The 25240-nt window shown below is 46.1% G+C and overlaps 1 protein-coding gene across 1 annotated transcript in view; it reads left to right on the forward strand.

The window, feature by feature from the left end:
- LOC132823150 (fibroblast growth factor 18-like) overlaps positions 1–24258 on the forward strand; it is a 222619-nt gene extending 198361 nt beyond the window's left edge. The window contains exons 4-5 of the mRNA XM_060836719.1: positions 19660–19766; positions 23483–24258. Coding sequence (XP_060692702.1) covers positions 19660–19766; positions 23483–23749 — 374 coding nt within the window. The 3' untranslated portion in view covers positions 23750–24258. The remainder of the gene's footprint in view (positions 1–19659; positions 19767–23482) is intronic.
- The last annotated feature ends 982 nt before the right edge of the window (positions 24259–25240 follow it).

Genomic DNA, 25240 nt, shown 5'->3' on the forward strand with positions numbered 1-25240 from the left:
GAATCTGCTGGTGTGTGTACACACTGACAGGAAATCTGCTGTTTTTTTTGTGTGTGTACACATTGACAGTGAGGCTGCTGGTGTGTGTGTGTACACACTGACAGACTCTACTGGTTTGTGTGTGTACACTGACAGGGAATCTGCTGCGGCATGTGTCTGTGTGTACACTGTCAGTGAATCTGCTGGTGTGCGTGTGCGTGTGCGTGTGTGTGTGTGTGTGCACACACCGACAATGAATCTGCTGGGGCATGTTCACTGATAGGGAACCTGCTGGTGTGTGTACACACTGACAGGGATGCTGCTGGTGTGTGTGTGTACACACTGACGGAATCTGCTGGAGTGTGTGCGTACATACTGACAGTGAATCTGCTGGTTTGTGTGTGTGTGTACCCTGACAGGGAATCTGCTGGTGTGTGTACACACTGGCAGGGAATCTGTTGGTTTGTGTGTGTACACACTGACAGGGAATCTACTGGTGTGTGTACACACTGACAGGGAATCTGCTGGTTTGTGTGTGTACACTGACAGGGAATCAGCTGGTGTGTGTACACACTGACAGGGAATCTGCTGTTTTTTTTGTGTGTGTACACATTGACAGTGAGGCTGCTGGTGTGTGTGTGTACACACTGACAGAATCTGCTGGTTTGTGTGTGTACACTGACAGGGAATCTGCTGGGGCATGTGCCTGTGTGTACACTGACAGTGAATCTGCTGGTGTGTGTGTGTGTGTGTGTGTTTGCGCGCACGCCGACAGTGAATCTGCTGGGGCGTGTCCACTGAGAGGGAACCTGCTGGTGTGTGTACACACTGACAGGGATGCTGCTGGTGTGTATGTGTACACACTGACAGTGAATCTGCTGGAGTGTGTGCGTACACACTGACAGGGAATCTGCTGGTGTGTGTGTACCCACTGACAGGGAATCTGCTGGTGAGTGTGCTTACTGCCAGAGAATCTGCTGGTATGTGCGTACACACTGACAGGGAATCTGCGTGTGTGTGTGTACACTGACACGGAATCTGCTGGTGTGTGTGTGTGTACACACTGACAGGGAATCTGCTGGTGTGTGTACACACTGGCAGGGAATCTGCTGTTTTTTGTGTGTGTGTACACATTGACAGTGAGGCTGCTGGTGTGTGTGTACACACTGACAGAATCTGCTGGTTTGTGTGTGTACACTGACAGGGAATCTGCTGGAGTTTGTACACTGACAAGGAATCTGCTGGTTTGTGTGTGTGTATACACTGACAGGAAATCTGCTGGTGTTAGTGTACAAACTGACTGGGAATCTGCTGGAATGTGTGTGTACATTGACAGGGAATCTGCTGGAGTGTGTATGTACACACTGACAGGGAATCTGCTGGAGTGTGTGTGTGCACACTGACAGGGAATCTGCTGGAGTGTGTTTGTGTGTATACACTGACGGCATCTGCTGGTGTGTGTGTCTGTACACACTGACAGTGAATCTGCTGGTGTGTGTGTACACTGACAGGGAATTTGCTGGTGTGTGTACACTAACAGGGAATCTGCTGGTTTGTGTGTGTATGTACGTTGACAGGGAATCTGCTGGTGTGTGTACACACTGACCGGGAATCTGCTTGTGTGTGTGTGTGTGTGTGTGTGTGTGTACACACTGACAGGGAATCTGCTGGTGTATGCATGTACACACTGACGGAATCTGCTGTTTTGTGTGTGTAGACTGACAGTGAATCTGCTGGTGTTTGTACACTCACAGGGAATCTGCTGGTTTGTATGTGTGTATACACTGACAGGAAATCTGCTGGTGTGTGTGCACACTGACAGGGAATCTGCTGGTGTGTGCATGTACACAGTGACAGTGAATCTGCTGGTGTGTGTGTATACCCTGATGGAATCTGCTGGGGCATTTGTGTGTTCGCTGTCAGGGACCCTGCTGGTGTGTGTTTGTGTGTGTGTTTGTGTGTGTGTGTGTGTGTGTGTGTACACTGACGGTTCATCTGCTGGTTTGTGTGTGTACCCTGACAGGGAATCTGCTGGTGTGTGTACACACTGACAGGGAATCTGCTGGAGTGTGCGTGTACACACTGACAGTGAATCTGCTGGTTTGTGTGTGTGTGTATACACTGACACGGAATATGCTGGTGTGTGTGTATACACTGACACGGAATCTGCTGGTGTGTGTGTTTACACTGACAGGGAATGTGCTGGTGTGTGTACACACTGACAGGGAATGTGCTGGTGTGTGTATACACTGACAGGGAATCTGCTGGAGTGTGCGTGTACACACTGACAGTGAATCTGCTGGTTTGTGTGTGTGTGTGTATACACTGACACAGAATCTGCTGGTGTGTGTGTATACACTGACACGGAATCTGCTGGTGTGTGTGTTTACACTGACAGGGAATGTGCTGGTGTGTGTACACACTGACAGGGAATGTGCTGGTGTGTGTATACACTGACAGGGAATCTGCTGGTTTGTGTGTGTGTGTGTACACGCTGACATGGAATCTGCTGGTGTGTGTGTATACACTGACAGGAAATCTGCTGGTGTGTGTACACACTGACAGGGAATCTGTTGGTGCGTGTACACACTGACAGGGAATCTGCTGGTTTGTGTGTGTGTGTGTGTGTGTGTGTACTCATTTACAGTGAGCCTGCTGGGGTGTGTGTGTACACATTGACGGAATCTGCTGGTTTGTGTGTGTACACTGACAGTGAATTTGCTGGTGTGTGTACACTACAGGGAATCTGCTGGTGTTTGTACACTCACAGGGAATCTGCTGGTTTGTATGTGTGTATACACTGAAAGGAAATCTGCTGGTGTGTGTACACAATGACAAGGAATCTGCTGGCGTGTGTGTATATACCCTGATGGAATCTGCTGGGGCGTGTGTGTGTTCACTGTCAGGGACCCTGCTGGGGCGTGTGTGTGTGTACACACTGACAGTGAATCTGCTGGTTTGTGTGTGTACACACTGACAGGGAATCTGCTGGTGTGTGTACACACTGACAGGGAATCTGTTGGTTTGTGTGTCTGTGTGTACACACTGACAGGGAATCTGCTGGTTTGTGCGTGTTCACGCTGTCAGGGAATCTGCTAGTGTGTGTACACACTGACGGAATCTGCTGGGTTTTTTGTGTGTGTACACATTGACAGTGAGTCTGCTGGTGTTTGTGTGTACACACTAACGGAATCTGCTGGTTTGTGTGTGTACGCTACAGGGTATCTGCTGGTGTTTGTACACTCACAGGGAATCTGCTGGTTTGTATGTATGTATACACTGACAGGGAATCTGCTGGTGTGTGTGCACACTGACAGGGAATCTGCTGGTGTGTGTGCACACTGACAGGGAATCTGCTGGTGTGTTCATGTACACAGTGACAGTGGATCTGCTGGCGTGTGTGTGTATACCCTGGCGCAATCTGCCTGGGCGTGTGTGTGTTCACTGTCAGGGACCCTGCTGGGGTGTGTGTGTGTGTGTGTGTGTGTGTGTATACACACTGACAGTGAATCTGCTTGTTTGTGTGTGTACCCTGACAGGGAATCTGCTGGTGTGTGTACACACTGGCAGGGAATCTGTTGGTTTGTGTGTGTATACACTGACAGGGAATCTGCTGGTTTGTGTATGTGTGTATACACTGACAGGGTGATTGCTGGTGTTTGTGTGTGTGTGTACACTGACAGGGAATCTGCTGGGGTGCCTACACTGACAGGGAATCTGTTGGTTTGTGTGTACACTGACGGAATCTGCTGGAATGAGTGCATACACTGTCAAGGAATATGCTTGTGTGTGTGCCTGTACGAGTACGCGGGCAGTGAATCTGCTGGGGCTTGTGTGTGTACACTACAGGGAATCTGATGTTGCGTGTATACACTGACAGGAAATCAGCTGGGGCATGTGTGTACACTGATGGTATCTGCTGGAGTGAATGCATACGCTGACAAGGAATCTGCTTGCGTGTGTGTGTGTGTGTGGGTGTGGGTGTGTGTGTGTGTATCCTGACAGGGAATTGGCTGGCGCGTGTGTGTGTTTTAGACTGAGCGGGAATCTGCTGGAGCGTGTGTGCGTTTGTGTACACACTGACTGGGAATTTGTTGGGGTGTGTGTGTTTGTATACATTGACGGGGGATCTGCCTGGGTGTGTGTATATACAATGACAGGGAATCTGCTGAAGTGAGTGCATGTGTGTGTACGTGTACGCTGGCAGGGAATCTGCTGGGATGCGTGTATCTGTGTACACTGACTGGGAATCTGCTGGTGTGTGTGTGTGTGTACACTGACAGGGAATCTGCTGGTGTGTGTGTGTACACTGACAGGGTATCTGCTGGGGCGCCTGTACACTGACAGTGATTCTGCTGGTGTGCGCATACATGGATAAGGAATCTGCATGTGTGTGTACACTGACAGGGAATCTGCTGGGGCACTTGTGTGTGTACATTAATGGGGAATCTGCTGGTGTGTGTGTACACTGACAGGGAATCTGCTGGGGCGCCTGTACACTTAGAACATAGAACAATACAGCACAGAACAGGCCCTTCGGCCCACGATGTTGTGCCGAACATTTGTCCTAGCTTAAGCAGCTATCCATGTACCTATCCAATTGCCGCTTAAAGGTCACCAATGATTCTGACTCTGCCACTCCCACAGGCAGCACATTCCATGCCCCCACCACTCTCTGGGTAAAGAACCCACCCCTGACATCTCCCCTATACCTTCCACCCTTCACCTTAAATTTATGTCCCCTTGTAACACTCTGTTGTACCCGGGGGAAAAGTCTCTGACTGTCTACTCTATCTATTCCTCTGATCATCTTATAAACCTCTATCAAGTCACCCCTCATCCTTCGCCGTTCCAATGAGAAAAGGCCGAGAACTCTCAACCTGTCCTCGTACGACCTATTCTCCATTCCAGGCAACATCCTGGTAAATCTCCTCTGCACCCTCTCCAAAGCTTCCACATCTTTCCTAAAGTGAGTGAAGCGACTAGAACTGCACACAGTACTCCAAATGTGGCTTTACCAAGGTCCTGTACAGCTGCAACATCACCTCACAACTCTCAATCCCTCTGCTAATGAACGCTAATACACCATAGGCCTTCTTACAAGCTCTATCCACCTGAGTGGCAACTTTCAAAGAGCTATGTACATAGACCCCAAGATCCCTCTGCTCCTCCACCTTACTAAGAACCCTACAGTTAACCCTGTATTCCGCATTCTTATTTGTCCTTCCAAAATGGACAACCTCACACTTGGCAGGGTTGAATTCCATCTACCACTCCTCAGCCCAGCTCTGCATCATATCTAAGTCCCTTTGCAGCCGACAACAGCCCTCCTCACTATCCACAACTCCACCAATCTTCGTATCGTCTGCAAATTTACTTACCCACCCTTCGACTCCCTCTTCCAAGTTATTCATAAAAATTACAAACAGCAGAGGACCCAGAACTGATCCCTGCGGAACTCCACTTGTAACTGGGCTCCAGGCTGAACATTTACCATCTACCACCACTCTCTGACTTCGACCAGTTAGCCAGTTTTCTATCCAACTGGCCAAATTTCCCTCTATCCCATGCCTCCTGACTTTCCGCATAAGCCTACCATGGGGAACCTTATCAAATGCCTTACTAAAATCCATGTACACTACATCCACTGCTCTACCCTCATCCACATGCTTGGTCACCTCCTCAAAGAATTCAATAAGACTTGTAAGGCAAGACCTACCCCTCACAAATCCGTGCTGGCTGTCCCTAATCAAGCAGTGTCTTTCCAGATACTCATAAATCCTATCCCTCAGTACTGATAGGGGATCTGCCGGCGTGCGCGTGCATACACTGGCAGGGGATCTGCTGGTGTAAGAGTACACTCACAGTGAATCTGCTGGTGTGTGTGTAAACTGACAGGGAATCTGCGTGTGTGTGTACGTGTACACTGACAGTGTGTGTGAGCGTGTGTGTGTACATATGTGCATGTCTGTACTGACAGGGAATCTGCAGTGTACATTTATAATAATTGTGTGTCTGATGGTATACTTGCATAAGGGTGTTAATTCAGATTGCATCCCATGATCTTCTCTATCATTCACACCGGCAGATAATAGACCATTTCTTCTGAACCGAGCCTCTCCATCTCCATTAAATTCACCAACACATTCCCCCCTGACCTTAAATTTACCTGGACCATCTCTGACACCTCCCTCCCCTTCCTGGACCTCTCCATCTCCATTAAAACTCCACCCTCTCCTCCCTGACCTATCACCTTCATCTCCTCCCCCACTCACCCATTGTACTCTATGCTACTTTCTCCCCACCCCCACCCTCCTCGAGTGTATCTCTCCACGCTTCAGGCTCTCTGTCTTTATTCTTGATGAAGGGCTTTTGCCCGAAACGTCGATTTCGCTGCTCGTTGGATGCTGCCTGAACTGCTGTGCTCTTCCAGCACCACTGATCCAGAATCCCATTTCTTCTGAACGTTTAATAACGAGCAGCGTAATGTTCAAAGCTGATGTCAAAGAGATATTTTTCGAAATCACTATAGTATACACAAGGGTTTCCCACAGTGGTTTCCAGAAATTGATAGTTTTGGATGTTTGGAAATCCCAAACTGGAGAAGGATGATGGTGGTCTCTTTGTGACAGCACTGGGACTGTGGGAATTGTGATATATCGGCTGTACCGTTACACCTGGACAGGTGGCCCCATGGATGGGAAAACAAAGGCTCTTTGGGAATTTCCCTTTCTCTCAACAAAGAGGAAAGTATTACAATTTCGGGGATTGATTGGCTTTTACCAGAAATTCGGACCGAAAAGTGGCAAGATGAGTTCATTCTGGATAAATGTGAGGTATTGTACTTTGGTACAACAAACAAGGGTGGGGTTTGTACAATTAATGGTAGGGTCTGGATCAGTGGTGCTGGAAGAGCACAGCAGGTCAGGCAGCATCCGAGGAGCAGCGAAATCGACGTTTCGGGCAAAAGCCCTTCATCAGGAATAAAGGTAGAGAGCCTGAAGGGTGGAGAGATACGCTCGAGGAGGGTGGGGGTGGGGAGAAAGTAGCATAGAGTACAATAGGTGAGTGGAGGAGGGGATGAAGGTGATAGGTCAGGGAGGAGGGTGGAGTGGATAGGTGGATAAGGAGCTAGGCAGGTAGGACAAGTCATGGGGACGGTGCTGAGCTGGAAGTTTGGAACTAGGGTGAGCTGGGGGAAGGGGAATTGAGGAAGCTGTTGAAGTCCACATTGATGCCCTGGGGTTGAAGTGTTCCGAGGCGGAAGATGAGGCGCTCTTCCTCCAGGCGTCGGGTGGTGAGGGAGGGGTGGTGAGGGAGGCCCAGGACCTCCATGTCCTCACTGAGGATGAACAATCAGTCCTTAGCAAAGGACTCATCTTCATTCCCCTCCGTCCACGCATCAATGAATTTAATACACGCCATGACGTTGAACAATTCAGTGGTAGGGCCTTTTGGTAGTGTTGTAGAACAGAGGGAGCTAAAGGTGAAGGTACACAATTCTTTGAAGTTTGTGTCATGTATAAACAGGATGGTCAAAAAGAAATTTGACCTGCTTTCCTTCATTGCTCAGGATGTTGCTGGCTGTGGAAGGTTGCTTTATGATGGAAGACTGGGTCTTTTTCAGTGGAGCATAGGAGGTTGAGAGGCAACCTGATACAAGTTTACAAAATAAGGAGAGGTATTGGTAGAATTAATGGTGGTTGGCTTTTCCCTCGGATGGGAGATTTCAAAACTGGGGGCACATCTTTAAGGTGAGAGGAGAGAGATTTAAAAAATGCGCGAGAGGCAAGTGTTTTACACACGGTGGCTCATTGGTGGAATGAACTTCCTGAGGAAGTGATGGATGTGGGTACAATTACAACACTTAAAAGATATTTGGATAACTATGTGAGAGAGTGGCACGGTGGCACAGTGGTTAGAGTAAAGTTATGCCAATTTTTTGTTGTATTTTAACTGCATTGTAAGAATAAAGTATATTTTGATTAAAGCTTAGTAGTGGAACATAGCACTTCCTACTTGCCTTATAAAAAAAATATAAAATTTAGGGTATAAACTGCCTCCCTAAAATACTTGGGGTGGTCTGGTCTGGTCTGGTCTGGGTGATAACAGTGCACTGATACAATACGTATGTTGGTGTAGTTTTATACTGTCGGTTTATATGAACGTTGATACAGTGAGGTGATGGGTGGAGTTGCATTCTGCTGTTGTTTGTATGTTCTGATACAGTGCCTTAATTAATCAGTACGCAGGTCATCCCTTCACTTGTGTTCAGTTGCTGACACTTTACTCACACTGTTAGACATTCTTGATCACACGCAAAGCCTTGTTACTTGGCCTGACGACACCCCACTCCCACTATTTGTAACTTACCTGTTGACACTCTGACCTGGAATTATCTCTCAGCTTATGTATTTTGTACCTGTGTGCCTCCCTCCTGACAAAGGAACAGCGCTGCAAAAGCTTGTGATTTTAAATACACTGTTGGACAATAACCTGGTGTCATGTGACTTCTGACTGATAGTCCGTCTGTGGAGGGAGTGATCTATTTGCACACTGATAAAGTGAGTTTGATACTGCATGGATACAGTGAGTCTGTGGCTGTACTTGTACACGGCTTTTTTTGTGAACACTGACAGAGCAGTCTATTGCTGTACTTGTATACTGCTCTCATTGTTTTGCACAGATGCAGTGAGTCTGAGGGGGTGGTTGCATACTGCTGGTTTGTGCACTGGTGTTACGGGTTTGTTAATGTAGCTGTATACCGCATCCCTTTGTGGGTGTAGATAAACACTGCTGTTCTATGGGTACACTGAGACAGTGAGTGTAGGTATAGATGTACACTGAGACAGTGAGTGCGGGTGTAGATGTACACTGCTGTTCTATGTGTACACTGAGACAGTGAGTGTAGGTGTAGATGTACACTGCTGTTCTGTGGGTACACTGAGACAGTGGGTGTAGGTGTAGGTGTACACTGAGACAGTGAGTGTGGGTGTAGGTGTACACCGCTGTTCTATGGGTACACTGAGACAGTGAGTGTGGGTGTAGATGTACACTGCTGTTCTATGGGTATACTGAGACAGTGAGTGTAGGTTTAGATGTACACTGCTGTTCTATGGGTACACTGAGACAGTGAGTGTGGGTGTCCTTGTATACTGCTGCTCTGTGTGTTAAATGGTGTGGGACATCAGTGAGTATTGGTGTCTCCCGTTAGTCTGTTTAATCAGAGACACTGAGACTGTAGCACTGCTTCATTGCTGCACTGATACGGTGAGTGTGCGATTGTGGATGGAGACTGCTAGCCTGTTGTGCATTGATGAAGTAAGCTTGGGGGTGGAATCATATATTGCTGTTCTGTTTGTTCACCAGAGAGGCCTTGAGTGTATTTGTATCCTACAGTTCTATTAGAGTGATAAAGTTATGCAGTGCGGAAGCAGACCCTTCGGTCCAACCAGTTGATACCAAGCATAATCCCAAACTAAACTAGTCCCACCTGCTTGTGGTTGGTCGATATCCCTCCAAACATTTCTTATTCATATACTTATCTAAATGTCTTTTAAACATTGTAACTGTACCTACATCCACCACTTCCTCTGGGAGATCATCCCACACACAGACCTCTCTCTGCTCCTCATGTCTTTTTACAGTCTGTCTCCAGTCACCTTTCAAAATATGTCCCCCACTCTTGAAATCTCTCACCCACCCACATCCCAGTGAAACAGGTCCCAGCCAATCCAGCTTCTCTTCGTAACTCCAGCCCTTCACTCCTGGCAACATCCTGATAAATCTCTTCTAAACCCTCTTCAGCTTGATAATATCCTGGTTATAACAGGGAGACCAGAACTTAACACCGTTCTCTAGAAGAAGCCTCACCAATGTCCTGTACAATCTCAACATTACGTCCCAACTCCGATACTCAAATGTCTGAACAATATGCACTGAGACAGTGAGTGTTTGCCTGTAGATGTATACTGCTTGTCTGTCTGTGCATGGATACAGCTGTAGATCTATACCACTGGCCTATGTGTGCGTTGCTACAGAGTCTGTTGGTGTTGTAGTCTGCTGTGTATTAATGTACTGAGACCATTAGTTTGAGTTGTATACTGATGTGTCTTTGTGTACAATAAAATACTGAGTTTGTAGATGAAGTTCCATAGTGCAGGTCTCTGTGTACACTAAAACAGTGAGTGTACACTAAAACAGCTGTGTACACTAAAACAGACCTGTATGCTGAGAGTCTGTGTGTGAGCACTGTTATAGTGGGCCTGTTGGTGGAGGTGTATTACTACATCATTGGTCTGTTATTACACCGCTCCAGTGAATCTGTATGTGTAGCTGCATATTGTTGGTCTATGTGTACACTGAGATAGTGACTCACTTGGGTCCTGCTGTTCTGTTTGTGCTGTGATGCAGTGAGTCTGTGAGATGTAATTTTACCCTGCTGTTCGATTTGTTCACAGACACGGTGAGGTTGTGGGAGTAGTTACACCCTGCTGTTCTGTGTGCGCTGTTGCAGGGAGTCTGTTGGTGTGGTTGTATCCTGCTGGTCTGTTTGTGTGATGATCCCATAAGTCAGTGGGTGTAGTTGTATACTGGGTGTACAAAGTTAAAAATCACACAGCACCAGGTTATACTCCAACAGGTTTAATTGGAAGCACTAGCTTTCGGAGCACTGCTCCCTCATTAGGTGGCTGTGTATACAATGACACAGTGGCTATGTGGGACGCCATTATCAGAATTGAACTCAATCTGCCACTTTCCTGCCCACTGCACTAACCTTACTATACCATTCTGGAGCTTACAGCTTTCCACTACACGGGTGATTTTTATGTCATCTGCAAATTTCCCAACATGACCCTGCGTTTAGGTCCTAATCATCAACGTACAAAAGAAACAGCAGGTGTCCCAGCACCGAACCCTGCAGGAAACCACTTGAAATGGCTTCGCATTCACAAGATAGCCATTGACAATTATCCTTTGATTCCTGTTTCTAATCCAACTTTGGATCCAATTCAACACATTATCCTGTATCCCATAGACCTTACTCTTGACCAGTATGTTATGTGGGGCCTTGTTAAATGCCTTACTAAAATCCATGTCGACAACATCCACTGTACTGCCCTCATCAGTCCCCATTGTGACTTCCTCAAAGAATTCAATCAGTGTTATAGGGCATAACCTTCCCTTAAAAAGCCCTGCTGACTATCCCTCTAACTAATCTACCCCTTTCTAAGTGATGGCTTATCCGCATTTTCAGGATTGGTTTTAACTATTTGCCCACCACCGAAATAAGATGAACTGCCCTACAATTGTATGTATCCTTTTTAAACAACAGAACCACTTTTGCATTCCTCCAGTCCTCTGGCACCTCACTTCTGCCTGATGAAGATTGGAAAATAATCCTCAAAGTATCTGTTATTTCCTCCTCGATCTCCGTCAACATCCAATGGAACAATCCGACCAGTCCTAGTGTTTTACCCACTTTCAAGGATTCTGACTCTTCTAACACTTTCTCTCTGTTTATGATTGTTTTGTTCAATATTTCACATTGCTCAAGACAGAATGCTATATCTGCATCACCCCTTCCCTTTGTGATTATAGAGACAAAGAAAATCCATTTAAAATTCCTCCCAAGTTCTCTGCATCTTCACACAAGTTCCCTTCTTCATCTCTGATAAATCCCACGTTTTCCTTAGCTATCCTTTTACTCTTTATATAGTGGTAAAACAGCTTTGCGTTTTCCTTGATCTTGATGGCGAATATTTTTTCACGCCCTCTCATTGTTTATATTTTGTTTAGTTTTCACTTGATCCCTGGGCTTTCTTAGCTCGGAGACCATCTGCAGTGTTGAGTTTTTGTGACTTTCTTTTCCTGTTTAATCTTCCCCAGTAATTTTCTAGACAACCATGGAGGTGGGGTGGGGGGAGGGGTCTGAGCTTTGGCAGTACCATTCTTATTTTGGGAGGGGGCATGTCTGTTTTGTGCCCGAAGGATTTCCTGTTTTACTTCCAGTCATGTTCCAGTCCACCTCAGCCAAATCATTTCTGTTTTGTAAAATTTGCATACCCCCCCACCCCCTTGCTGATTTATTCCTGATTTATCTCTAATTATTTTATATAATAATACTAAATCTAACCAGATTATGGTCACTATCCCCGATATGATCGTCCACTGTCACTTCATCCACTTGCCCATCTCCATTTCCCTGAACTAAATCCAGAATTGCATGGTTAATCAGGGAGAATGTCACATCTGCACTCGGAGAGGATGTGCTGGAAAGCTCATCCACTGAAGCGATGTGGGAGAACTCAAAAATAAGATCACTCTGGGATTATACTACAATCCCCCCCAACAGCTACCGAGACCTTGAGGAACAAGTACGTTGGCAGATTATGGAAAGAAGCAATGACTACAGCATTGTCATTGTGGGTGACTTTAAATTCCCCAATATTGACTGGGATTCCCTTCGAGCAAGAGGCTGAGATGGGCAGGATTTGTTAAGTGCATCCAAGAGGGTTTCTTGAAACAGTATGTGGACAGTCCAACCAGAGGAGGGGCCACATTGGACATTGTATCGGCTATTGTGCAACTGACCTTTCGGGGGAGAGCATTTTGGTATCACAACTCCTTGAAGTTTAGCATAAGTATGAATAAGGATAAGTCAGGACCTTGCAGGAGGGCAATTGGGGGAAGGCAAATTAAGGTTAAGTGAGTATTAGACAGGAGCTAGGGAGTGTTAATTGGGAGGAACTGGTATTGCTGAGAATGTGTTGCTGGTTAAAGCACAGCAGGTCAGGCAGCATCCAAGGAACAGGAAATTCGACATTTCGGGCCAGCGCCCTTCATCAGGAATGAGGAGAGTGTGCCAGGCAGGCTAAGCACCCTCTCCTCATTCCTGATGAAGGGCTCTGGCCCGAAACGTCGAATTTCCTGTTCCTTGGATGCTGCCTGACCTGCTGTGCTTTAACCAGCAACACATTCTCAGCTCTGATCTCCAGCATCTGCAGACCTCACTTTTTACTCGAGGAACTGGTATTGGGCAGGTCCACATTTGACATGTGGGGGTTGTTGAAGACCTGCTGCACCTGTTCCAGTAAGGAGGAAGGACAAGGATGGCATGGTAAGGGAGCCTATATAACGAGGGGGGTTGTGAATTTAGTCAAAAGGAAAATGAAGCATGTGCAAGGTTGAGAGAACTAAAATCAGGAAGGAGAAAGTGAGGTCTGCAGATCAGAGCTGAAAAGGTGTTGTTGGAAAAGCGCAGCATGATTCTCCTGCTCCTTGGATGCTGCCTGATCTGCTGCGCTTTTCCAGCAACACATTTTCAGCTAAAATCAGAAAGGGCCCATGAGGAATGTACAGAAAACAGGAAAGAACTCAAGCAGGGAATTAGGGAAGCAAGGAGAGGCCATGAAATGACTTTGGCAAGTAGGGTCAAAGAGTATCCCAAGGCATGCTATACATACAATAAAACCAAGAGGATAACAAGAGAGAAGGTAGGGCCACTCAAGGATAAAGGTGGCAGAGGATGTGGGTGAGATCCTAAATGAGTACTTTGCGTTGGTATTCAGCCAGATGGATATGGGGGAGAGTGAGATTTGTATGGAGCATGACAATACGCTAGGGCATTTTGAGATCCAGAAAGAAGTGGTGTTGGGTCTCTTCAAGAGCATTCAGGTGGATAAGTCCCCAGGGCCTGATGGTATCTACCCCAGGTTATTGAGAGATGTGAGAGAGGAGATTGCTGGGGCCTTAATCAAGATCTTTGTCCTCGCTAGCCACTGGAGAGGTCCCAGAGAACCGATGAGGAGTTAATGTTGCTCCTCTGTTTAAGTCTGGAAATAGGAATAAACCAGGGAATTATAGCCCAATGGGTCTCTCAACTCTGGTTCAATAGAGAGACTTCTTAGGGCGAGGATGTACTCACATTTGAAAAAGCATGGCCTGATTCGGGTCAGTTGGTATGGCTTTGTGCAGCTCGGGTCATGTCTTACTGACTTGACTAGATTTTTTGAGGAGGTAACGAAGGTGATTGATGAATGTAGAGCAATGGATTAGGAATTGTCTACGTGGATTTCAGTAAGGCTTTTGACAAGGTCCCTCATTGGCAGGCTCATCCAGAAAATCAAGGCGCATGGGATCCATGGTGACCTGGCTGCATGGAATCAGGATTGGCCTGCCCGTGGAAGACAGAGGGTAATGGTGGCAGGGTGTTTTCCTGGTTGGTGTTCAATTGGGATTTGAACTCTGACCTCTGCTGACTTGGATGAAAATATAGATGTGGGTTAGTGTGTTTGCAGATGTTACAAAGATCGGTGGAGTTGTAGATAATGTTGAAGATTGTCAAAGGATACATCGGGATATAGATCAGTTGCAGAAATGGCAGGTGGAGTTCAATGCAGCCAGGTGTGAGGTGCTGCGCTTTGGAAGATCAAATCTTAAGGAAAAGTCAGTAACTCATGGCAGGATCCTGAACAGGATTGATGCACAGAGTGATCTCGGTACTTCCCTGAAAATGGCCACACACATAGAAAGAAGGCAGATGACAAGCTTGCCTTTATTGGTTGGGGCATTGAGTTCATAAGTCAGGGTGTCATGTTGCAGCTTTATAAGACTTTGGTAAGGCCACGCTTACAGTATTGGGTTCAGTTCAGGTCGCCACATCCCAGGAAGGAGAGGGTGCAGAGGAGGTTTGCCAGGATGGCTTCGAGCGTGTGAGCTATAAGGAGATGCTAGAAAATCTGTAGTTGTTTTCTCTGCAGCAGCAGCAGCAGCAGAGCCTGAGGGGAGACTTAATCAAAGTCTCTAAAATCATGAGAAGAATAGATAGGGTTGATGGTCAGAATATCTTTCCCAGAGTTAAACTATCTCCTAATAGGGGGCAAGTACTTAAGGTTAGAGGGGAGAGTTCATTGGAGATGGAAGGGGTAGGTTTTTGACACAGAGAATGGTAGTTGTCTGCAATGTGCTGCCTGGTGGAGGCAGATAGGATAGAGGCATTTCAGGGACATTTAGGTAAGCACATGAATATGCAAGGAATGAAAGGATTTGGACCAATGGCAGGCAGTAGGAATCAGTTTAATTTGGCATCATGTTCGGCACAACATCATGGGCCGAAGGGCCTTTCCGGTGCAGTACAGTTCTGTGTTCAAATTGGGTCTCCTCTCATTGGGCTTGTCATGTAGGAGGCAGTAGGTCTGTGGGTATTGTATACTGCTGTTCTATGTGTGCACTGATACAGTGAATGTATGGTCGCTGTGTACTAATACAGTGAGTGTATGAGTGTTATAATCTGCTGGTACACACCAGTTCAATTTGTTGACTGAAGCATTATGCCATTATGGGTGTAGTTACATATTGCTGGTCAATTTGTGTAATGATACAGTGAGTCTGTGGGTGTTGTTGTATTCGGCTGGTGTATTTGTTCTTTGATATGATGTGCCTATACATGAAGTTGTATACGAGTGGTCTATGTTCTTAGAATTCCTACAGTGCAGAACAGGCCTTTCGACCCTCCGAAGAATATCCTAACCAAACCCAGTCCCCTCCCCTTTTACTGTACCTTGACCCCTGACTAATGCACCTAACCTTCACATCCGTGAACACTATGGGTAATTTAGCATGGCCAATTGACCTAACCTGCACATCTTTGGACTGTGGGAGGAAACCCACGCAGACACGGGGAGAACGTGCAAACTCCACACAGAGAGTCGCCTGAGGCGGGAATTGAACCCAGGTCTCTGGCGCTGTGAGGCAGCAGTGCTGACCTCTGAGCCGATGTACTGCCCCTGATATACTGTGTACAGTGATACAGTGAGTCTGTGGCTGTCGTTGTATACTGCTGGTCTCTTTGTGCTATGATACCGTAAAACTGTGGTTGTAGTTGGATGCTGGCTGTTTCTTTATCTTTGTCCATTTCTGGTCTGTTTGAGCACAGATACAGTGAGATTGTTGGTGTAGGTGTACAATTTATTTACTGATGCTTTATGCCATTATGGGTGTAGTTACATATCGCTGTTCAATATGTACACTATCACAGCATTGCCAACCCTGTGAATACTGTCCTCTAATCATGGGGTTAACCATCATTTACTCTCCTATAATCTACACAGAATCTAGTTAATCTATTTGGTTTAGGAACCAACACTATGACTGCACTCCATCTACTTTAACCAAGTTCAATCAAGTGGTTTTCCTGAATCTTAGTTTCCACCTAAGCTAGTTTTTCAGGGCTTAAACAATAAGAATGTTGTTTTCTCAGTTTCCCATGTCCACATCAGCGTGAGTGAATATAGTACATCCAGGTGTACATGCACAGATTACCTCCTACTATCTCATTGGGCTTTACAAATCCTTCAGTTGTCATTCATTCAATCTGAAAAAGAAACAGAAATGACATCACCCACCTTAATTACCCAAGATCAATAAATAGAGAGGTGGGACATACCACCAGCACTTCACCGGAGACTCACTGATGATGTTACCTAGTATGGTAATGAAACATCTGAAAACAAACCTTCCAGCTCAGTGAGCTAACTTACTTATGAAAACACAGTGTCTAACTGTCCTAGTAAAGTCACTGTAGTCCCATAGGGCTGCTCTGTCATCAGAGCACGAGATGACACTCAGTGGTTTAGCTTGGGGGGGGGGTCACCATTGCTCAGACAAAAGGAGAGGTTGAGGAAAGAGTCATTTGTGGTAACCTCAGCCAGTGTGGGAACTGAACCCACACTGAAAGGTACCAGTCCAAATCACAAACCAGCCATCCAGCAAACTGAGCGAGATTAGATAATCAGACTGGAGGAGGATTGCTTTGGGAACTGACTACATTTCCTTCCATTTCACTCCTATTGTCTGTCATCTCCCAGTTCTCTTACCACCTGACACATCCGTTCCTCCTCACCCTCTTCCCTATGAGGATACCTTTCCCCTGTGTTTGTGTGACATAACCAAGGAAGGATTTGTGGATGGGAAAACCGAAGGGGGTTTTTGAACATATAAAGAGTAAGAGAATAGTCATGGAAAGAGTAGGGCCCTTTAGTGACTCGCGGTAATGTGTGTGTGGATCCAAAAAAACGTGGGCACTGTCCCTCAACTTTGCAATGGCCTTCATGATGGAAAAGGACTGCAGGTATATACTTCAGGATGGAGGCCTGTGACATAATCTCTGAAAGGAACATAAAGTGAGGAAATAAAGGTGGCCAGTACTAAATATGGATAAATCTGTCCACTTGGATGGGATATATCCCAGGCTGCTGAGGGAGGCAGAGAAGAGGTGCAGGAGCCCTGAAAAACCCATATGTCACTAATTCAAACATCCGAACTTAGAATTACATTATATGAAACCATTCTGCATTTCTTTTATTCTTCTTTGTGCACTTTCAGTGCAAATTATGTCTGTGTTTCAAAACTAATTGGTCCCATTTCAAGTTAACAGCCTAGACTACAAGTGCTTTAAGATCCAGTATAACGGGAGAGTATAGGAAGAGCTTTACTCCATATCTAACTGAGTGCTGTACTGTTGTGGGTGTGTTTGATGGGGGGAAATGAAGTGAGCTTTACTCTGCATCGAGCCTGTTCCCTTCCTATCCTGAGAGTGTTTGATGAGGACAGTGTAGAGGAGGCTTTACTCGGTATCTGACTTCATGCTGATCCTGTCCTGGGAGTGTTTGGTGGGGGATGGTGTCAGGAGAGTTTTATTTTCCATTTCCTTTCCATTTTTCAAGAGTAGAAAGACCTTTACTCACAGTTTAAAATAGTAGAAGGAAGTTTATTTTCAGTTTATCTTCAGTTCAAAGAGTAGAGGGAGCGTCATACTGTATTTAACCCTGTCCTGGGAGTGTTTGAAAGGGACGATGCCAAGGCAACTTTATTTTCCATTTTCTTTCAGTTTTAAAACAGTACAGGAAGCTTTACTCCGTGTCAAACCGCGTGCTATCCCAGTTTTGGAAGTGTTTGATGGGGATAGTATCAAGGGAATTTTTACTCTCTACCAAACACTGTGCTTGCCACTGTCCTGGGAGTGTTTGATGGGAACGGTGTCGAGGTAGCTTTACTCTGTGTCTAACCCATGCTGCCACTGTCCTGGGAGTGTTTGAAAGAAAAAGACTGTATGACATAAGAACAGAAGTCGGTGATTCAGGTCATAAACCTCACTCTGCTATTGAATAAGGTCATGTCTGCTCTGATCATCCTCAACTCCACTTTCCTGTCCTTTCCCCACAACCCTTGATTCACTTATTGATTAAAAATCATGTATTCAATTTTGAATGCACTTTATGACCCCAGTCCCAACAGTCTTGTGCTGTAAAGAATTCCACAGATTCACGACGCTCTGAGTGAACATTACCCTCATCTCTCTCTCTCTCTCTCTCTCTCTCTCTCTCTCTCTCTGTTGTGTGGGTGACTCCTGATTCTGAGGTTATACCCCCTAATCCTGACTCTCCCTCAAAGGGTAAGAGCATCTCAGCATCTACTCTGGGAAGTCCCCAGAGAATCTCTAAGTGTGATAAGGTTATGATTTGGAGATGCCGGTGTTGGACTGGGGTGGACAAAATTAAAAATCACACAACACCAGGTTATAGTCCAACAGGTTTAATTGGAAGCACACTAGCTTTCAGAGCGACGCTCCTTCATCAGGTCACAACCACCTGATGAAGGAGCGTCGCTCTGAAAGCTAGTGTGCTTCCAATTAAACCTGTTGGACTATAACCTGGTGTTGTGTGATTTTTAACTTTGTGATAAGGTTGCCTCTCACTTCTCTAAATTCCACTGGGTACAGGCCCTTCAGACTCAACCTCTCTCCATGAGGCAATCCCTGGTACCTGGGATTAGCTGAAGGAAGCTTCCCTGGATTGCCTCCAATGCCAGTGTATATCTTTTCTTAGATACAGGGCCCAAAACTGTCCCCTGTATTCCGGCTGTCATCTGACTAGTGCTGTGAGTAGTTTGAGCAAAACCTCTCTCTTTTATACTCCATTCCATTTGAAATAAAAGCGAGCATTCCAGTTGCCTTCCCTAATAGTTCCTGAACATGGACTCAGCTTTTGGGGATTCAAGCATTAGAATGTCTTAAGCCCTGTGTTCTGCAGGTTTCTGTCACCTTCCTCCATCTAAATAATCGTCAGCATTCTGCTTCCTGCAAATGTGCATCACCTCACATTTTCCCAAATGATAGGGAGGGTGTAAACAGATTAGATTAGATTACTCACAGTGTGGAAACAGGCCATTCGGCCCAACAAGTCCACTCCGACCCGCCGAAGCGCAACCCACCCATACCCATTCCCCCACATTTACCTCTTCACCTAACACTACAAGCAATTTAGCCTGGCTGATTCACCTAACCTGCACGTTTTTGGACTGTGGGAGGAAAATGGAGCACCCGGAGGAAACCCACGCAGACACAGGGAGAACGTGCAAACTCCACACAGTCAGTCGCCTGAGGCGGGAACTGAACCCGGGTCTCTGGCGCTATGAGGCAGCAGTGCTAACCACTGTACCACCGTGCCACCCAAAGAGTTGTCCGTTCTCTGATTTCAGGGTGACCTTGAGCAGTTGATGTGTTACCTCTTGACATTTGGAGGGATTTGTGTTGGTCAGTGATTGCTGTACATGTAGCTTAGGTTTATTGATATGACAGCTTCCAGCCATCTTAATGTTTCTATCTTCTTACTTTCCAAGCCCAGCTCTTAGTGGAAACGGACACATTTGGCAGCCAAGTCAGGATCAAGGGGAAGGAAACAGACCATTACCTCTGCATGAACAAGAAAGGAAAGCTAGTGGGAAAGGTAAGTGGGGCCTCCCAAGGTCAACTTCAACTTCTGCCATTGAGTTCCTCTCTTGGCTCAGGGGTTAGACTGATGTCCAGTAATTCCCATTCACTACCCAACAGCATGTCTGAGCTAGCACTGAATCTTGTCACACTGCGTCTCTACCCTGTCACACTGCATCTCTATCCTATTGTTCTGCATCTCTACCCTGTCACACTCTCTCTCACTCTCTCTCTCTACACTCTCTCTCTCTCTCTCTCTCTCTCTTTCATGGTCCTTCTCTACCCTGTCTCACACTCTCTCTCCACCCTGTCTCTCTCTCTCTCTCTCTCTCTCCATCCTGTCATTCTCTCTCTGCCCTGTCTCTCTCTCTCTATACCCTGTGTGTGTGTCTGTCTCTCTGTCTCTCGACCCTGTCACTCTCGCTTTCTCTATCTATCCTGTCACTCGCTCTCTCTCTGCCCTGTCACTCTCTCTCTCTCTCTCTCTCTCTCTCTCTCTCTCTACCCTGTCTCTCTCTCTTTCTCTCTCTGCCCTGTCTCCATTTCTCTACCCTGTCTATCTCTCTCTCTCTCTCTCTCTCTACCCTGTCTCTCTCTCTTTCTCTCTCTCTGCCCTGTCTCTATTTCTCTACCCTGTCTGTCTCTCTCTCTCGCTCTCTCTCTCTGCCCTGTCACACTGTCTCTCTCTCTGCACTGTCACTTTCTCTCTCTGTCTCTCTCTCTATACCCTGTCTCTCTACCCTGTGTTTCTCTCTCTCTCTCTCTCTCTCTCTCTGTCTCTACCCTGTCACCCCTCCCCCCCCTCACTCTCTGCCCTGTCTCTCACACACTCTTTCTCTCTCTATACCCTGTCTTTCTCTCTCTCTTTCTCTACCCACTCGCTCTCTCTACCCTGTCACTCTCTCCCTATATACCCTGTCACACGTTCTCTCTCTCTCTCTCTCCTGTCACTCTCTGTCTCTGTCTCTCTCTCTCCCTCTCTCTCTCTCTCTCTCTACGCTGTGACCTTGGGCCCCAATCTGGTCACTCTGGATCTCAGCTCAGCTTCTCTATTTTATACCCCAGGACCTCTCTCCGGTGACTCTGGGCTTCTGCTCTGTCTCTTGGATTACCCAATCTAAGTCTGTGTCAGTCTCTGCCCTGTAACTCTGGGTCCAAACTCTCTCGCTCTGTAAAGGGAGTGCAGCAGAGAGTGCAAAAATCACACAAGGTGCAAGTATGGGTTGAGGGAACAATTATTAAAGCATCCAGTTTTGACAGATTTGTCAACATAGGCACGTAGTCCAGGATCGAATTTGAAAGAGACACTAAGTCTCAGTTTAATGGACAGTGCACCGTTCTGACCACCGCAGTTAGTATGAATGTACGAGAGTGAGCACAGGATCATTCTCGGCATGAGAAACTGCAATTGTGCAGCTTGATGAGAGAAGTTGGGAGTGTTTCCCTTAAAGGGGGGGAAGGCTAAAAGATCTGATCAAGCTTTTCAACATCACAAAGGGCTGGATAGATTTGACAGGGTGACCCTGTTTCTGTTTATAAAATAATCGAGGATGAGAGGGCGTCAATGTAAGGCAATTTGCAACAGAAGCAAGCATGACATAGGAAATCTTTACCCAACAAATCATTGCCTAGCCTGCCCTTTCTGGAGATGTGGTGGAGACGCATTCAATTGGGGCGTTCAAGACAGAATTAAATGATTATTTAAACCGAGGCAATATATCAGGTTATGGGGAAGACACAAGGAGATTGACTTGGAGCCAGAGACTTGGTGTTGACACATTGGGCAGAATGGCCTCCTCCTGACAATTCTGTCATTCTGACTTGCATTTACATAGCACCTTTCATGTTCACACGAGGTGTAAAACACATTACCACCAATGACACAGCTTTTGAAGTACAGGCGACAAGGGAGTCAATCATCCAAAAGACCTCCAGAAAGAACAGCCTGATCAAACCAGAATCATGTGTTTTATAAAGCTGTTTGGAGAATAGTTAGTGGTCAGGATAGTTTCCCTGCTGTGCCGTGGGATCGGTCCTGCTATCCTGGTCGGCAGGAGGTTTGAAAGTTCTCATTGAAGGACAGCACTCCTGAGAATAAGCATCCCCTGATCTTACACTGGGGTGTCAGCTTCAATTTTTGTGCAGACGTCCCAAAGTAGGATTTAATCCAATAACCATCTGACTGAGTAGTAGCTGACACAGTAATTGGATCAGATATGATTCCATTAGAATGTGGAACAGAATCAAGGAGCTGAATAAACTCTCCATGGCAAGAAATGTGTGTTTTTGTTTTAAATCCGGTTAATACCTTGTCTATTTGGATACTGAAATGATTCTGGTCTCCAAATCCTGGGCTAATACCCAATTGGAAACTTGATTCGAACAGCATTGGGCTCTCCCACCTCCTGATGGATCATTGTGAGTCATTTCAATGGTACGTCAATGTAGAGAGGGTCTATCTTACACAACAAAAAACCCGAAACGCTATGGATGAAGGAAACCGTTCAAAGAATGTTTTGCCTCATGGCTTACAAGGTGGGGAAAGGAAGGGAGAGATCAAGGAAATGGAGAAAGAGACAGAAGATGATGTGTCAAGATGTAGAATGCAGTTTAACCACTTATTAGTCATTCTTCTCATTTATCTTCATTTATTCATGAAACTGTCCATTTGTAATCTCTCTCTTTGAAATGCTTTTATTTTCCTCTCATCACTTTTTCACCCACTTCCTCCAATTTCTAAAGAAGTCAGGGTTAGTGAAAGCAAAGACGAACAAAGAGAGACCGTAGCCAGTGTCCCAAACCATTGTGTCACTGAGTGATAGGATGACTGTAAGGTAAGTGCTTCCTCATCTGCATGATGGCCCCCTCCCCAAACATCATCAACAGGTTACTATGGACTAGAAGTTCACAAAAGCGAGAGATAACATTAGTGGGAAATTGAAGACTCTGACAAGGACAGATGAAAAATGGAGGTGATAATATATACCCTCTGCCCTATCCTAAATCATGAAATTAGATTAGATTAGATTCCCTACAGTGTGGAAACAGACCCTTCGGCCCAACAAGCCCACACCGACCCTCCGAAGAGTAACCCAGTTCCCTCTGACTAATGCACCTAACACTATGGACAATTTAGCATGGCCAGTTCACCCTAACCTGCACATTTGTGGACTGTGGGAGGAAACTGGAGCACCTGGAGGAAACCCACGCAAACACAGGGAGAATGTGCAAACTCCACACAGACAGTCGCCTGAGGCTGGAATCAAACCCGAGACCCTGGTGCTGTGAGGCAGGACAATAAAGAGAAGGAGTATAGACACAGGCTGTCGCCAATGGACCCTTTGTACAGAGGAACCTCGATTATCCAAATTTCGGATTATCCGAACACGGATGCGAGGTTTTGATGCTTGGCTAACCTGTGTTCTCCAGCAGTCGATTAACCAAACAAAATAACAAAATACCAAACAACATAATCGAGGTTCCTTTGTAATGTTTTTGCTGTAACCACTCATAAACCACAGCATTTTCGTGGACTATATTCTCATCTCTTACTGATCAATCTCAATCACCTCAGTCCACCATGAAACGAGGAGTGTTGGGGAAGGGGGACAGGAGGGGGGGGTGGGGGGGGGGGGAAGGGGGACAGGAGGGGGGGGTGGGGGGGGGAAGGGGACAGGAGTGGGGGGGGGAGCTGAAACAACTGCTAACATTCTCCTTTTCTATTCCGTGCAGCTCAGTGACAGAAGCAAGGAATGTGTCTTCATCGAGATAGTGCTGGAGAATAACTACACGGCCCTGATGTCTGCGAAGTATACAGGCTGGTATGTCGGCTTCACCAAGAAGGGGAGACCAAGGAAAGGACCCAAGACTCAACAAAACCAACAAGAAGTGCATTTCATGAAAAGATACCCAAAGATTCAGGGAGAGACCCAGGCACCGTTTAAGTTTACCACCGTTAATAAGAGAACTAAACGAATACGGCCTTTGAATTCCAGTTAGAGGACCTCACAGATCATGAACTGTCCCAGAGCATTATTTTTGCATCATTATTATTAATAAGAAACACAAGGATGATCTATTTTTGTATCTTGTACGACAGGTTGGGGGGTGCTGGGAAAGGGAAGAGTTGTATGTATTTGTTCCAACCCTTTTTAATGTAATCAACCTGTCTTATTTAAAGGAAAGCTGTTGATTTGAACAATTGGAACAAAAAAAAGCAAGAAAGAAGAGAGAAATAAAAATATATAATTCATGGGACTACGGCCCCTCTTTACCGATTGGTAGTTTTCTGAGGGGGAAAAGAAAAATATATAGAGGACGTTGACGAATATGCAAGTCTGACTTGTCTGGAGATAGTGTGTTGCCTATTGGTTCTTCTGGAAGTATGAAAATACAACAAACTTCAACTTCTCTTGGATCTCGAGCGCTTCTCAAGGCAACGAAGCTGTTATTTTTTTTCCAAAATATGACTGTATCTTGTCCTCTGTTCTGGACAGTGCTACAGATTGCTGCTACACATTGAAAGAGAGACATTTTTTTTCTCAGTTAAGGCTATGTAATGAGCAAATATTTATTTCCTCTCTATGTATAATACAGACCCCTTGAAGCAAGCTATACTGCCTCAGTGATTAAATGCAAGAACGTATTTAAAACATTGTTGTGGGTCGTGCACGACCTGGTTCGTTCTGGTTTTTGAGTTTTCCCAAGTGGCCTGACCACACATTTGTCCCACGACCAATCCGAGTTCAACAGATTTTCTGGCCAATTGCTTCACTGCTTTTGTGGAATTATTGCCTGCTGCATTTCTCACGTTGCAGGTCTGACCATCCGCCCTCGACCTGTCCTGAGATTGTGAAAGGTGATGTACAACGCCTCGTCTTTTTCTCTCCTTTCCATTGGAAAGGGTTATTCAGATTAAAACGTTGATGCATCAGTGCTGTAAGTGTTAATGCTTTGCCACGTAATCAGTGGGACTGTGTAGATTTCAAAATGTTGGTTTGTTTGCTTTCTTATCTACTGGAAAGGTTAAAAATCACACCGTACCAGGTTATAGTCCAACAAGTTTATTTGGAAGCGCCAGCTTTCGGAGCGCAGTCCAACACTGACACCTCCACGCTATTGGCTACTGAAAAGGACCAGAGCTGGCCATTGGGAGTAGGGAGTTCTAATACTCTTTGAGTGGAATGTCCCCCTTCCCTGGGGTTGGTGGGAAAGGTAGTGAGAAGGGACAACAATGTGGCAGATGGGCCCTGGAGAGACACTCGGCCCCTTTTCTCTCATGTGCTGAGTGAAAAAATTCACTGGGGACTTTCTCAACTCGCCAGCAGGTATAGCCTTGGAGTGGAAGCTGGGTTGGAGGTGGGGATTCCATTTGCCCCACTTTGCCCCACACCCCACGTAGAGAGGATAAAGATAACCACTAACCTACTTGTCCCTAACCCTGAAGACTAGGCCTTGACCAACGTCCTTAGGATCCTGAGGCTAGCAGCC

Source organism: Hemiscyllium ocellatum, chromosome 16, assembly GCF_020745735.1.
Source record: "Hemiscyllium ocellatum isolate sHemOce1 chromosome 16, sHemOce1.pat.X.cur, whole genome shotgun sequence".
In the NCBI taxonomy this organism is placed as follows: Eukaryota; Metazoa; Chordata; class Chondrichthyes; order Orectolobiformes; family Hemiscylliidae; genus Hemiscyllium; species Hemiscyllium ocellatum.